The sequence below is a fragment of the Sminthopsis crassicaudata genome, chromosome 1 (genome assembly GCF_048593235.1).
Source record: "Sminthopsis crassicaudata isolate SCR6 chromosome 1, ASM4859323v1, whole genome shotgun sequence".
NCBI classification, from domain to species: Eukaryota; Metazoa; Chordata; class Mammalia; order Dasyuromorphia; family Dasyuridae; genus Sminthopsis; species Sminthopsis crassicaudata.
Window position 1 is genome coordinate 171,690,200 of NC_133617.1, and position 16,674 is coordinate 171,706,873.

Genomic DNA, 16,674 nt, shown 5'->3' on the forward strand with positions numbered 1-16,674 from the left:
CAAAAAAATTAGGAATATTAAATGAAGGAAATAATTCACTAAAGGTCAGAATTGAACAAATGGAAATGAATGAATGAGAGAGACAACAAGAATCAGTCAAGCAAAACCTAAAAAATTGAAAAAAATAAAAAATAAAAAAATTATGTAAAATAACTTATTCAGAAAATAACCAACCTGGAAAATAGACCTAGGACAGACAATCTAAGGATTATTGGATTCCCTGAAATACATGATGAAAAAAGAGCCTAGACTCTACCTTTCAGAAAATCATCAAAGAGAACTGCGTAGATATCATAGAATCAGAAGGTAAAGTGACCATTGAAAGAATTCACCAAATTGAAAGAGACCCCAAAATTAAAACCACAAGGAATATCACGGCTAAATTTGAGAACTATCAGACCAAGGAAAAAATATTACAAGCAGCCAGAAAGAAACAATTCAAATACCAAGGAGCCACAATAAGTATTACTCAGGACCTAGCAGCTTCCACTTTAAAGGACCGAAGGGGCTGGAATGTGATATTCTGAAAGGCGATGAAATTTGCAATACTTCCAAGAATAAATTATCCTGCTAAACTGAGCATTTTCTTTCAAGGAAGAGATAGATAGTCAATGAAACTGATGAATTCCATTTGTTTTTGATGAAAAGACCAGAGCTAAACAAAAATTTTGACCTCCAAATATAGAACTCAAGAGAACCATAAAAAGGTAAAAAGAAGAAAAGAAAAAAACTTTTGAGAACTGTATTTCTGTTATTGGCATACATTGAGAGTACATGTATAATCTGATTTTACTATTATAATATAAAAAAGAAATTAGAGATGGAAAGGGGATTGTAAGCGAAAGAAAGGGAGGAAGTGGAGGTAAAATGAGGGAAATTACATCTCAGGAAGAGGCAAGGAAAACATATAATAATTGAGGGAAAGAAGGGAGGGTGATGAATATTGTGAGAATCTTATTCTCATCAGATTTGGCCCAAAGAAAGAATATTAGATATATATTTGGTTTCACCAAGAAACATCTCTCATCTTACAGAAAAGTGGGAGGGGGAAAGGGAAAAGAAAAGGGGTAGGCTAAATAGAAGGGAAAAGAGAAATAATAGGTGGAAAGTATAAGAAAGGAGGAGGACTGTTTGAAGCAAGTAGTGCTAATGGGTAAAATACTGGGGAGGAGGAAAAGGGGAAAGTATAATTTAGGGTTAATAATATGGCAAGAAATACAGAATTAGTAGTTTTGAGTGTAAATGTAATGGGGTGAACTCTCCCATAAAACATAAGCGGATAGCAGACTGGATTAAAAGCCAAAATCCTACAATATGTTGTTTACAAGAAACACATTTAAAATACATACAAAATAAAGGTAAAAGGCTGGAGCAGAATTTATTATGCTCTGGGTGAAGTTAAAAAAAAAAAAGGAGGGGTAGCCATCCTGATCTCAGATCAAACAAAAATAAAAGCTGATTAAAAGAGATAAGGAAGGAAACTATAGCTTCCTAAAGGTTACCTCAGATAACAAAGCAATAACAATATTAAACATATATGCACCAAGTAGTGTAGCATCTAAATTCCTAAAGGAGACGTTAAGAGAGCTGCAAGAAGAAATAGACAGCAAGACTACAATAGGAGGAGATCTCAACCTTGCTCTCTCAGAACTAGATAAATCAAACCACAAAATAAATGAGAAAGCAATTAAAGAGGTAAATAGAATACTAAAAAACACTAGATATGATATATCTTTGGAGAAAATTGAATGGAGACACAAAGGAATATACTTTCTTCCTGGCAGTTCATGGAACCTATACAAAAATTGACCATATATTAGGACATAAAAACTTCAAAATCAATGCAGAAAGGCAGAAATAGTAATGCATTTTTTTTCAGATCATGATGTGTTAGTATTCTTACAAGGCACTAAATCACTGGAATTGATAGAGATGATAATTACCTAATTTAGCATGGTACTTAACAATTCTCTAGTTAACTAATGTACTTAGTATTTATTAGAGTTCCACAAGATTCACACCTTTAAGAAAGCATATATAAGGAGGAGCCCACTACAGGACAAGTCCACTAAAGATGAAGCCCACTAGAGGAGAAGCCCCCTCTTGAAGGCAGAGACAGATTCATTCCATTTTCCACATTTGTGCTGGCTGGAGGCGAAGTACAAACATTTGGATTTGGAGACATTCGGAGGAAGCTAGAGACAGAAGCTGGCAGAGGCAAAGGACTAGCGGCAAGATCCGGGAGGCCTCCAGAAAACTAGTTGACCCCCAAGTGAAGGAGATGAGACTTTAAAGGAGACAATAAAGGATTTTGGACTTTAACTCCTGGCTGAATTTGGGGTGATTACACTGAACTGGAAAGAAGGCTGCTCCCAGAAGCCCCCCAAGAAACCTGTTCTCAGAGAAGATTATAATTTAAAGAAGAAAATTACAATGATGCAATAAAAATTACATTCAATAAAGGGCCAGGGGAAAACAGACCAAAAAGAAATTGGAAAATAATCTCATCCTAAAGAATGAATGGGTAAAACAGCAAATTATTGACACAATCAATAATTCCATACAAGATAATAACAACAATAAGACAACATACCAAAATTTGTGGAATGCAGCCAAAGTGGTAATAAGGGGAAATTAACAGAAGAGGAAATAAATTACTTAAATAGTCCCATTTTAGAAAAAAAAAAAAAAAAAAGAAAGAAAGAAATAGAACAAGCTATTAACCAACTCCCTAAGGAAAAAAATCCCCAGGACCAGATTGATTAACATGTGAATTCTACCAAACATTTAAAGAACAATAAACTCCAATACTATATAAACTATTTGAAAAAATAGGGAATGAAGGACTTCTACTAAATTCCTTTTATGACATAGACATAGTACTGATACCTAAACTAGGTAGGATGAAAACAGAGAAAAAAAAGTATAGTCCAATCTCCCTTATGAATATTGATGGAAAAATCTTAAATAAAATATTAGCAAAGATATTACAGAAAATCATCCCCAGGATAATACACCACAACCAAGTAGGATTTGTATCACAAATGCAGGGTTTGTTCAATATTAGGAAAACTATTAGCATAATTGACTATATCAATAACTAAATTAATAAAAACCATATGATTATCTCAATAGATGCAGAAAAAGCATTTGGTAAAATCCAATACTCATTCCTATTAAAAACACTAGAGAGTGGTTTGGGGAGCCAAGATGGCAGAGAAGGCATCTTTCTGAGCCTCTCTCATACCCTCACGACTAATTATTAAATTCAGCCTCAAAAAATAGCACTTGACTGGTAAAATTGATGAAGATTGGAAGTGCAACAACTTACCAGCCAAAGATAATCTGGAAGATCGCCAGAAAAGGTTTGTCTTAAGTGGCGGGAACAGACCAGCATAAACAGGGATAGAACTAGAGGCTAGTATGTTGAGCAGACCTGGTGGGGGTGGCCTCCATGGTTAGAAAATTTACAGTGATGACTCTGCCATAGGCTGACTGCTCTGCCTTGATTGCAAAGCAGTAGACCAGAAGAGAAATTAAAACCAAAGGTAGAGAGTACTCTAAAAAAACACCAGAACCTAATAAGATCTGGCTATATCCACCCAAGACTGGAAGTGACTCAGCACAGACCACAGCATAGCTGTGCAGCTGCATTGTGCAGCACAGGAAGGGTCAATCACAAATCTGCACAGCAGTGGGGCACATTCTGGGGCAGCCTCTAATCTGCTCAGTGGGAGGCTCGGCCTGGGGCAATAGAACTTCTGCAGCACAATTGTGCTTCCCTAGGCAGAAACACTTCTGGTGCAAGGAGGGCTATTTACTGGGCAACTGCTAATACTCACAGCCTTACAGTGGGCTTTGTCTTGGGGGACTGACACTTTCACTGCTCAGCCTCTAACCCCAGGGCAGTCACTAATCTGTACAGAGAGATTGTTTTCTAGGCACTTCTGCAGCTCAGGCAGTGATAACCAGACCTGAGTTACTTGTGGTGGGGAACTTTTTTCCCAAAGCACTCCCATACCTCACAGCTTTTTGCAGCCTTTTGGCAAGACAGCTACTGTGCATATAGTATCCCTGCTCTACAGAAGAAGCTGATAACCTCCTTGCCCTGAAAGCAGACCATGCAGGTTTTTAAAAAAAATGAGTAAAAAATCAAATGGACAATTGATAGCTTCCATACATAAAGAAAGCAGATTTTCAACCCTGCAGTTTCTAGACAATACCCCAAAGAAGGATGTAACCTGGCCCCCATCACGCAATGCTCTCCTAGAAGAGACTATTAAAAGTCTTAAAATAGGGGGCGGAGCCAAGATGGCGGAGAAGAAACACACGACTCAGTGAACGTCCTCACTCCCTCACAACCAATTAGATAAATTAAGTCTCAAAATTAGCTCAGGACTGATAGATACCACAAGGACTGGAAGCACGACTTACCAGCTGAAGAGAATCTGGAGTTTCAACAGGAAAGGTCAGTTCTCAGGGGAGGAATAAGAAAGACCAGCACAGACGGTGGGGTAGGGGCACACTGCGCCCATTGCGCTGGGAGGGGCTCTGGGATCAGAGAAGCCACTGAGGTAAAGGAATCTGGCACAGGCTGTTAGCTCTTCTCTGCTAATTATTTAGCAGTTCAGAAGAGAAAGCCAAAATATTTTAAAACTCAGATTAGATTTCCCCCCCACCCCCCACCCTGGGGGTGACTCGGCAGACTCGGCACCAGGGGGAGTGGCCTCAGCTACCTCCTGAGAATAGTTAAGAGACTGACAAGTGGGTGGATACAGCCCAAGGCAACACACACTGCCTAGCTTAGCTGGAGGGAGTGGAACTCAGCTCCAGGAAGTCCCAGAGAAGCGGAACCTTTGAACTAGGGACCGCGGTTTCTGGCAGACACTTCCAGTTTGAGCGCAGGGGCTTCTCACGTCACCTGCTGCAGACATCCACTCCCCACCCGGACACATAGGCTGAGCTTCTTGCTGTCTTCACTATTCTACGCCCTCAAAGCACAGCAGTGCTAATCACCTCTGAGGCACTTCCAGGGAGGGGGTGGGGAACTCTCTCCCAGAGCTCTCTCTTAGCGCGGGCGCAGGGGCCGCTGCATCCATCCGGTCTGGGAGGAAGCTGGTAAAGAAGTAAATAATTTCCTACCCCAGGGACAGACCCCAAAACATTTTTTAAGTATGAGCAAAAAAGCTAGAAAAACTATAGATTCCTTCTATACAGAGAAAGAGCGGGTATCCAACCCCGAGGAAGTTAACAGCAAAGATTCAGAAGATAACAACCTAAAGGGGAACGATTCCTGCCCCCCATCACATAACTCTCTCCTAGAAGAAGCTCTTAAGAAATTGAGGGAGATCGAAGAAAAATGGGGCAAGGAAAGGGAAGTTATGATAGAGAATAACAACGTACTGAAATTGGAGTTGGAAAAAATAAAGAATTCACAGGAGATGCAGGGAAACAAAATTAGTGAATTAGAAAAGGTTAAAAAAACACAGGAAAGTAGGATTTCTGAATTGGAAAAGATAAAAAAGTCTCAAGAAAATAGAATTTCTGAATTGGAAAAAGAAAATAATTCTCAAAAAAAAAAATTAGGGAAATGGAAAAAAATTCAATAGAGCAAAACAATTCATTTAAAAACTAAATTGGGCATTTACAAAAAGAACTAAAAACTGTGAAAGAAGAAAATAACTCCTTAAAAGTCAGGATGGAACAAATAGAAATGAATGATTCACAGAGAACCCAAGAATCAGTCAAACAAAACAAAAAAAATGAGAAGCTGGAGAACAACGTCAAATACTTACTGGGAAAATCTATAGACCTGGAAAATAGATCTAGGAGAGATAATCTGCGGATTATTGGACTTCCAGAAAACTATGACCAAAAAAAGAGCCTAGATTCTATTTTACAGGAAATTATCAAAGAGAACTGTCCAGAGATAATAGAAACAGAAGGGAAAGTAGATGTGGAAAGAATTCATCGAACTCTTTCTGAAATAGACCCTAAAAAAAGAACACCACGGAATATTGTGGCTAAGCTGCAGAATTACCACACAAAGGAGAAAATCCTGCAAGCAGCTAGAAAAAAACAATTTAAATACCAAGGTGCCACAATAAGGGTCACCCAAGATCTGGCTGCCTCCACATTAAAAGATAGAAGGGCCTGGAACCTGATATTCCGTAAGGCAAAAGATCAAGGACTGCAACCAAGAATGAACTACCCAGCTAAGTTTAGCATCTTTTTCCACGGAAGAAGATGGTCATTCAATGAAACAGAGGAATTCTATATGTTTCTAAGAAAAAAACCAGACTTAAACAAAAAATTTGATCTACATCCACAAGACTGAAGAGAAACAGAAAAAGGTACACAGAACCCTTGAGAACTGTAACTCTGTTGTGGGTATATAAAAAATACTCAAGGATAATTTGATTTTACTGATATAAAAGAAAAAAAGGGGGGTGTAGTAAAGGGAAGGAGGTCGGTTCAGAAAAAGGGGAAGAAGTGATAAAAAGAGGGAAACTACATCCCAGGAAGAGACATAGAAAATACACCATATCTGAGGGAACTTAGTGAGGGGGAGAATCATTGTGTGAATCTTACTCTCATCAGAAGAGGCTCAAAGAGTAAATAATTAACATATTTGTTTTTCAGAGAATTTTCTCTCACCTCATTAAAAGGGGGGAGAGGAAAAGGGAAAAGGAAAAGGGGAATAAGTGAAGGGACTTGGAGGGAGGGGGGAGGGATCCTAAAAAAAAAAAAAAAAAGGGGGAGGGTTGCACGTCACAAGGGGGGTCTGTAAATTAAATATCGGGGAGGGGGATCAGGGGGGTCAAGGGAAAAAAGCATAATCTGGGGATAATACGATGGCAGGAAATACAGAATTAGTAATTTTAACTGTAAATGTAAATGGGATGAACGATCCCATCAAACGGAGACGGATAGTAGATTGGATCAAAAAGCAGAACCCTACAATATGTTGCCTACAGGAAACACACTTAAAGCAGGGAGATACATACAGAGTAAAGGTAAAAGGTTGGAACAGAGCCTATTATGCTTCAGGTAAAGCCAAAAAAGCAGGGGTAGCTATCCTTATCTCAGATCAAGCAAAAGCAGAAGTAGATCTCGTTAAAAAAGATAAGGAAGGAAACTATATCCTGCTGAAAGGTAGCATAAATAATGAAGCCATATCAATACTAAACATATATGCACCAAGTGGTATAGCATCTAACTTTCTAAAGGAAAAGTTAAGAGAACTGCAAGAAGAAATAAACAGTAAAACTATAATAGTGGGAGATCTCAACCTTGCACTCTCAGATTTAGACAAATCAAACCACAAAACAAACAAGAAAGAAATTAAAAAAGTAAATAGAACATTAGAAAAACTAGGTATGATAGACCTTTGGAGAAAACTGAATGGCAATAGGAAGGAATATACTTTCTTCTCAGCAGTTCATGGATCCTATACAAAAATTGACCATATACTAGGACATAAAGATCTCAAAATTAAATGTAGGAAGGCAGAAATAATAAATGCCTTCTTCTCAGATCACAATGCAATAAAAGCTACATTCAGTAAAAAGTTAGGGGTAAATAGACCAAAAAGTAATTGGAAACTGAATAATCTCATCTTAAAGAATGACTGGGTGAAAGAGCAAATTATAGAAACAATTAACAATTTCACCCAAGATAATGATAATGATGAGACATCATATCAAAATCTTTGGGATGCAGCTAAAGCGGTAATAAGGGGAAATTTTATATCTTTAGAGGCTTATTTGAAGAAAATTGAGAAAGAGAAGATTAACGAATTGGGCTTACAACTTAAAAGGCTAGAAAAAGACCAAATTATAAACCCCCAACCAAAAATTAAACTCGAAATACAAAAATTAAAAGGAGAAATCAATAAAATTGAAAGTAAAAAAACTATTGAATTAATAAATAAAACCAAGAGTTGGTTTTATGAAAAAGCCAATAAAATAGATAAACCTTTGGTAAATTTGATCAAAAAAAAGAAAGAGGAAAATCAAATTGATAGTCTTACAAATGAAAAGGGGGATCTTTCCACCAATGAAGAGGAAATTAGAGAAATAATAAGGAGTTACTTTGCCCAACTTTATGCCAATAAATTTGATAACTTAAGTGAAATGGATGACTTCCTCCAAAAATATAGGCTCCCTAGATTAACAGAGGAGGAGATAAATTGCTTAAATAGTCCCATTTCAGAAAAAGAAATAGAACAAGCTATTAATCAACTCCCCAGGAAAAAATCCCCAGGGCCAGATGGATTCACATGTGAATTCTACCAAACATTTAAAGAACAATTAGCCCCAATGTTATATAAATTATTTGAAAAAATAGGGGATGAAGGAGTCCTACCAAATTCCTTTTATGACACAGACATGGTACTGATACCTAAACCTGGTAGATCGAAAACTGAGAAAGAAAATTATAGACCAATCTCCTTAATGAATATTGATGCTAAAATCTTAAATAAGATATTAGCAAAAAGACTTCAGAAAATCATCTCCAAGATAATACACTATGATCAAGTAGGATTTATTCCAGGAATGCAGGGCTGGTTTAATATTAGGAAAACTATTAATATAATTGACCATATTAATAATCAAATTAATAAGAACCATATGATCATCTCAATAGATGCAGAAAAAGCATTTGACAAAATCCAACATCCATTCCTACTAAAAACTCTTGAGAGTATAGGAATAAATGGATTATTCCTTAGAATAATCAGGAGTATATATTTAAGACCGTCAGTAAGCATAATATGCAATAGAAATAAACTGCAACCTTTCCCAGTAAGATCAGGAGTGAAACAAGGTTGCCCACTATCACCATTACTATTCAATATAGTACTAGAAACACTAGCCTCGGCAATAAGAGCCGAGAAAGAGATTCAAGGAATTAGAGTAGGAAATGAGGAAATTAAACTATCACTTTTTGCAGATGACATGATGGTATACTTAGAGAACCCCAAAGACTCTGCTAAAAAGCTACTAGAAATAATTCAAAATTTCAGCAAAGTGGCAGGATACAAAATAAATCCACATAAATCCTCGGCATTTTTATATATCACTAAAAAAATGCAACAGCAAGAGATACAAAGAGAAATTCCATTCCAAACAAATGTTGATAGTATAAAATATTTGGGAATCCATCTACCAAAGAAAAGTCAGGAATTATATGAGAAAAATTACAAAACACTTGCCACAAAAATAAAATCAGATTTAAATAATTGGAAAGACATTCAGTGCTCTTGGATAGGCCGAGCGAATATAATAAAGATAACAATACTCCCCAAACTAATCTATTTATTTAGTGCTATACCAATCAGACTCCCAAGAAACTATTTTAATGACCTAGAAAAAATAACAACAAAATTCATATGGAAGAATAAAAGGTCAAGAATTGCAAGGGAACTAATGAAAAAAAACTCAGAGGAAGGTGGTCTAAGTGTACCTGATCTAAAGCTATATTATATAGCAGCAGTCACCAAAACCATTTGGTATTGGCTAAGAAATAGACCGGTAGATCAGTGGAACAGATTAGATACAAAGGACAAAAAAGGGTACATCTATAGCAATCTAATCTTTGACAAACCCAAAGATTCCAACATTAGGGATAAAAATTCATTATTCGGAAAAAACTGTTGGGAAAACTGGAAATTAGTATGGCAGAAATTAGATATGGATCCACACTTAACACCATATACCAAGATAAGATCAAAATGGGTCCATGATTTAGGCATAAAGAGGGAGATAATAAATAGATTAGAGGAACAGAGGATAATCTACCTCTCAGACTTGTGGAGGAGGAAGGAATTCATGACCAGAGGAGAACTAGAGATCATTATTGATCACAAAATAGAAGATTTTGATTACATCAAACTAAAAAGTTTCTGTACAAATAATACTAATGCAAACAAGATTAGAAGGGAAGTAACAAATTGGGAAAATATTTTTAAAAACAAAGGTTCTGACAAAGGTCTCATTTCCAAAATATATAGAGAACTGACCATAATTTATAAGAAACCACACCATTCTCCAATTGATAAATGGTCAAGGGATATGAACAGACAATTCTCAGAGGAAGAAATTGAAACTATATCCACTCACATGAAAGAGTGTTCCAAATCACTACTGATCAGAGAAATGCAAATTAAGACCACTCTGAGATACCACTACACACCTGTCAGATTGGCTAAGATGACAGGAACAAATAATGACAAATGTTGGAGGGGATGTGGGGAAATTGGGACACTAATACATTGCTGGTGGAGTTGTGAAAGAATCCAGCCATTCTGGAGAGCAATCTGGAATTATGCCCAAAAAGTTATCAAACTGTGCATACCCTTTGACCCAGCAGCGCTACTACTGGGATTATATCCCAAAGAAATACTAAAGAGCGGAAAGAGACATATATGTGCCAAAATGTTTGTGGCAGCTCTTTTTGTTGTAGCTAGAAACTGGAAGATGAATGGATGTCCATCAGTTGGAGAATGGTTGGGTAAATTGTGGTATATGAAAGTTATGGAATATTATTGCTCAGTAAGAAATGACCAGCAGGAGGAATACAGAGAGGGTTGGAGAGACTTAAATCAACTGATGCTGAGTGAAATGAGCAGAACCAGAAGATCACTGTATACTTCAACAACGATACTGTATGAGGATGTATTCTGATGGAAGTGGAAATCTTCAACATAAAGAAGATCCAACTCACTTCCAGTTGATCAATGATGGACAGAGGTAGATACACCCAGAGAAGAAACACTGGGAGGGGAATGTAAATTGTTAGCACTAATATCTGTCTGCCCAGGTTGCATGTACCTTCGGATTCTAATGTTTATTGTGCAACAAGAAAATGATATTCACACACATGTATTGTACTTAGACTATATTGTAACACATGTAAAATGTATGGTATTGCCTGTCGTCGGGGGGAGGGAATAAGGGAGGGGGGGTAATTTGGAAAAATGAATACAAGGGATAATATTATAAAATATATATATATATATATATATATATATAATAAAAAAAATTAAAAAAAAAAAGTCTTAAAATAGAGCTAGAAGAAAAATGGGGAAAGGAAAAAAGAAGTAATGCAAGAGAATAACAACTTCCTGAAATGTGAATTGGAAAAGGTAAAAAACTCCCAGGAAGTGCAAAAAAAAAAACAAAAACAGAATTTGTGAATTGGAAAAGATAAAGAACTCTCAGGAAAGTAGAAGTTATGAATTGGAAAAGATTAAAAAACTCCCAAGAAAGTAGAATTTGTGAATTGGAAAAAGAAAATAACTCACAAAAAAAAAAATTTAGTGAAATGGAAAAAAAAAAATTCCATAGAACAAAAGAACTCATTTAGAAACTCAATTGGAGATATACAAAAAGAAATTTTTTAAAAAGCTAATGAATAAAGTAACTCATTAAAAATCATAAATGAACAAATAGAAATGAATGCTTCTTTGAGACATCAAGAATCAGTCAATCAAAACCAAAAAAAAAAAAAAAAAAAGGAAGAAAAAAATCGGAAAAAACGTTAAATATCTACTTGGAAAAACAACAGACCTGGAAAATAGCTATAGGAGAGATAATATGAGGATTATTGGACTTCCCAAAAATTATAATGAAAAAAAGAGCCTACGTACTATTTTACAGGAAATCATCAAAGAGAACTGCATAGATATAATAGAATCAGAAGGAAGAATAAGCATTGAAAGAATTATCTAACACCTTCTGAAAAAGACCCTAAAATAAGAACTCCAAAGAATATTGTGGCCAAATTTCAGAACTATCAGACTAAGGAAAAATATTACAAGCAACCAGAAAAAAAAAAATTCAAATACCAAGGTACCACAATAAAGATCACTCAAGATGGCTGCCTCCACATTAAATGATCAAAAGGTCTGGAATCTGATATCCCAAAAGGAAAAAGAACTTGGAATGCACTTCAGAATAAACTACCCAGCTAAGCTGAGCATTTTCTTCCATAGAAGCCATGATTTGTGGCAGTTTCTTAGTTGTAATACCAGCCACTTAACCAGGACTGTAACAGTGGCAATATCCAGACTCCATAGGGGACAGATCCCATTCAAGAGTACAGTATTAAAAAAATGTGACCATGAGGGCACCTAAATGATGCAGTGAATTGGCCCTGAAGTCAGGAGGATCTGAGTTGAAATGTGACTTCAGACACTTAACAGTTAGTAGCTGTGTGACTCTGGGCAAGTCACTTAACTCCAATTGTCTCACCAAAACCTCACACAAACAAACAAGGAAAAAAAAAAAAAAAAGAGCAAAACTCTTAGAGCAGCTGGATGGTACCATGGATAGAGCACTGGTCCTGGAGTTAGTAGAACCTGAGTTCAGATTCAGTCTCAAGACATGTAATGCTTGCTAGCTGTGTGACCCTAGGCAAGTCACCCTAATTGCCTTGGAAAAAAAAATAAAAAGAATGTGACCATGGTACAAAGTTCCAATCTTGGAATCAATGCTTAGTTTATATAAGTAAAAAGAAGAAAACCCCAAAATATGATGGATTTAGAGAAGCTCAAGAAGAAAACACAGAAAAAGTAATGGCTCCATTAAAATCATGAATAGAGCCTCAGGAAAAAAAAAAGAATGGATTGTTCACAAGAATTACAAAAGTGAATAAAAATGAAGCTAGAGGAAAAAAATTAATTGAAGTATCCAAGGAAATCATGGAAAGAGAAAAAACATAGACATTAGAAGACTTTTTAACAAGTAATAGACTCTGAAATAAAAGGAATAAAGAGAACTCAATGATTTCATGAAAGCCAAACATCCAGATCTATTAGAAAGGGAAAAATGAAAATCTAAAGAAACCAGTAATTATCCTCTAAAAGAAACCAACTATGTTTCTTTGAATAAAAACATCTAGCAGTAATATAGTCAAAATCCAGAGAATCCATGTCAGTGGAAAGAGTACTGTTTTAGTATCACATACCAAAGAACCACAGCCATGATTATATAAAACATTCATTGTAAATGATGAATGTGACATATATGTTCAGGCATAATGTATAAATTTGTTTTGCTTCACTATTTTAATTTGATATAATAAAAGAGCTTCTGTTTAGGGGAAATCTATAGTTGGATTTTGGAAATTGATAGTGATAGTGAAACAAAAAAAAAAGGAAAAGAAAGAAAAGAACATCAATCAAATATTTTTAAAAACACAGAAGTAAAAGGAAGCTTAGAAGAGAGCACAAGTAATAGTACAGTCTTGTCCTAATATATTAAAGTTGATATGTACTTTTTAGAATGCTATATATATGAGACTTCATATTTTCATATTCAAATATTTGGACAGTCATGACCAATACTTAAATATACTAAATTGTTGTGGGCTGGATTGAAAAAATTAATCCAAATGTCCAGTGTGGCTCACATATTATATAGTCATTACTTAAGGTATTTTTTTTTATTTTGCAAACTATAATCTTAATGAAATATTTAAAATAATAACAATGCATTTATATAGTACTTTAAAATTTACAAAATGTTTTCAACTTAATACTATGAGGTATGTAGTACAAAGATTATTATTAAGTTACATTTATTATTCTATATAAGTCTCACAACTGGTATAATCTCTTGATTGCAAGATTAAGGTCCTGTATTCAATTCACAAATATTTTTGTGAACACACATAAGGCTAATCACACGAAATTAAGTGTACTACATATGGAAAATATTCCTTCAAAGTCATATTCACTCTAATCCTATGGCTGCTCATCAAAACTGGCCATTGAAAGCAATTGGCCGATAATTATTATTACATCCTACTACTTGTATAACCTACTGTAAATCACTTTCCTTAAGCAATCATTTTCTCAATTACTCAGAAATAAAAGTGTTAACCTAATTGATGTCTAAAATCCCTTCTCCCTCTGAATTCTATGATCTGTATTATATCGTAGTTTTACTTAAATATAATTGTAAAAATAGCATATGCTGTGTTAGAGTGCTCTTATTGATTTTTCTCATCTAATTTATTAAGAAGTTTGGATAACTCATGGAAATAATAAAGCCTCATTAACTTCCCATGATTTCAATAAAGAAAAAGGAAAAGAAACAATGAAATAGGATTTCTTAAAATTCAAATCATGATATCCTGAAAATCCATCATTATATATATAAAGAGTATAGGCTGTGGGACCAAATAGGGAGGGATATGAAAAATCATCTAGTTAATTTTACAGATGAGGAAACTAAGTCTAAGGAAAAATGAATTGCTCAACATAACATGGATAAGTGGAAGGTCTTGGATTTAAACCCAGATTCTAGAACTATGAATCTATCATTCTTTCCTCTTGCAACATGCTATTTGTCTTACATGTATCAGGAAGGTCTTATTCCATCAGTCTTTGATTTTATGCCCATAGTGTTCATATATATTCCTATAACCCTACTCAACCTGGATGAGAATCTCATCTGCTATGAACTCTTAGTAATAGAATACTTATTTTCAGCATAAGCACATATCTGCATTTGCTAAGTGATCATTAATCATATCCATATAAAATAGCCCTTGTAAGGATGATATTAAACTATAGCTCACTAGAACCCAAATAAAGAAAATGCATGCTTCTCTGTGTCCACTAGCTTGCTGTCCTTGATCAAAAATTACCTCTATTACCCATCACGTTGTTAGTGGCTAAAACTCACCATTTAAATTGTAAGCTGCAACATCTAAAAGGAACTGCATATGTGATCTTTGTCACCTCATTTTCATGAATGGAAAAAGAATATTCTGACACAAAAATTACATACTTAATTCTAGCTCACCTTCTCCGCTGACCCCCATCCCACACTGCCTTGGGTTTATTTCCTCATCCATCAATGGGTCAAAGTAATTTCTGCTGTATTCATTTCCTGTGGAAAGTACATGAAGAAAGGGTCAGTGATTATTAGAAGCACATGAACCAAAAATGTTAATTTTGAAATCGACACCACCACGGAAGGGCCATTTTAGCTACTTTACAAGCTTAATTTTTTTTACAACTCTTCCAAGCCTTCTAGTTTTGTAATTATCATCTTGCAAAAGGTCAAAAAAGGTAATTCTAGAAACAAGTTCACTCCATCTTACTGTTGCTAAGAAATTAATGAGAAAATTATCAAATTTAGACACTATAATAAGAAAAAAATCAAAGCCAAATTGTTTTCAAGATATACTGTAGAAATGTTCCCAGATTGTTAGATGGAATAGAGTTCATCATTGGCCCTCTCCTTGCCACTAGACCACTGGGAAAATTGTGATGCCCAATGAGAATTCTATAGTGAAATGAGGAAGTGCGATATTACGAGGGTGGAGGTCCTTTTTTAAATAGTGTAATTTGCAGGGGCCAAGGGGGAGATAGTGGAAAGAAACTTGTTCATATAAATCATTCTTGCTGTTTCTTTCCATACAATGTGAAGTGGAGATATGAATACTTATTTTAATGCTTTGGTCAATCAAACCAGCATAGCACAAAATGTAAAACAGAAATCTACTTTTCTTTGGCACTCTATATCCCCCTATTACATCTCACAAGATACATTTTGTAAAGGGACAACTTGCCTATCATAGATTTGTCAACACTAATCTCAGATTTCTACTGATGGAAATAAATGTCTACTTCTGACTTTTGTTTTGCATTCAAGTAAAATGCACCTGATTCTGATTGCAATTCAAATTGCCAAATACCACAAGACAAAGGTAAACACTAGCAACTTGTGATAAAATCTCTGCAAATGTTAAGCCCAGGAAAGGGTTAATGTGTCCTAGTCCTACTGTTTTACTCTACAGTATATTTGTTTTAGGATCAAAAATAATCCAAAGCTCCTTTTCAAAGGCTAAATGAAACTTTGATATGAAACTAGGTTTAATTTATATTTCTGGACGGGCACATTTTTGCTGTCAGTCTCTATTCTATCAATGTAGTAAGTACAAGAACTGAAAATCTGCTTTACCTTGAGGTCTCAATAAAGAAAAAATAAATGAGTTTCATTTTTGTTACTTTATCTGTCAACAACTACTAGGCTAGTATGAATCTTGGCAGGATGTAATCAAAGTCTTATGTACTGCAATAACATAGCTATTCTGCCTTATTCACTGTAATTGTTTTTCATCTACCACAAAAGCATGGTGATACACTAAGTACACTCTTTCATATGCTGGGATAATAATTCACCATTATGTGCATTAGAGCAAAAATGACAGTGGATGCCTTTATTCACTCACAATGCCATATGTAGTCAATTGCTAGAAAGTGGGCCCTCAAACACTATGGAAATATCAGATCAAACACCAATTTTTGCAACTCTCCAAAAAACTTGTTATCTCACTGATGTGGGTATTCTTCCAACAATGCAGATCAAAAACCACATCTGCCAGACCATATCATCATCTGTAAAATGAGGTTGGATTAATTTATTTCTAAGTTTCCTGTTAGTTTTTAATCTATGATTCTATGATCCCATGGAATTTTCATCAATATCCTTTCATAAGTTTGTAAGAGGGTCCATGTGGTGTGTTTAGGACCTTCCTTAAATTATTTTAATGTCAAAAGGATAACAATGGAGCAGACACACATTATCACTATGCAAGTGTCCATCATTCAATTATATTCAATCATGATAAAGAAAAACAAATCTCATTTCTTAT

The 16,674-nt window shown here is 35.2% G+C and overlaps 1 protein-coding gene across 1 annotated transcript in view; it reads right to left on the bottom strand.

The window, feature by feature from the left end:
• Positions 1 to 16,674, bottom strand: part of LOC141549476 (uncharacterized) — a 228,049-nt gene that overhangs the window by 174,562 nt on the left and 36,813 nt on the right. The window contains exon 4 of the mRNA XM_074279058.1: positions 14,817 to 14,903. Coding sequence (XP_074135159.1) covers positions 14,817 to 14,903 — 87 coding nt within the window. The remainder of the gene's footprint in view (positions 1 to 14,816; positions 14,904 to 16,674) is intronic.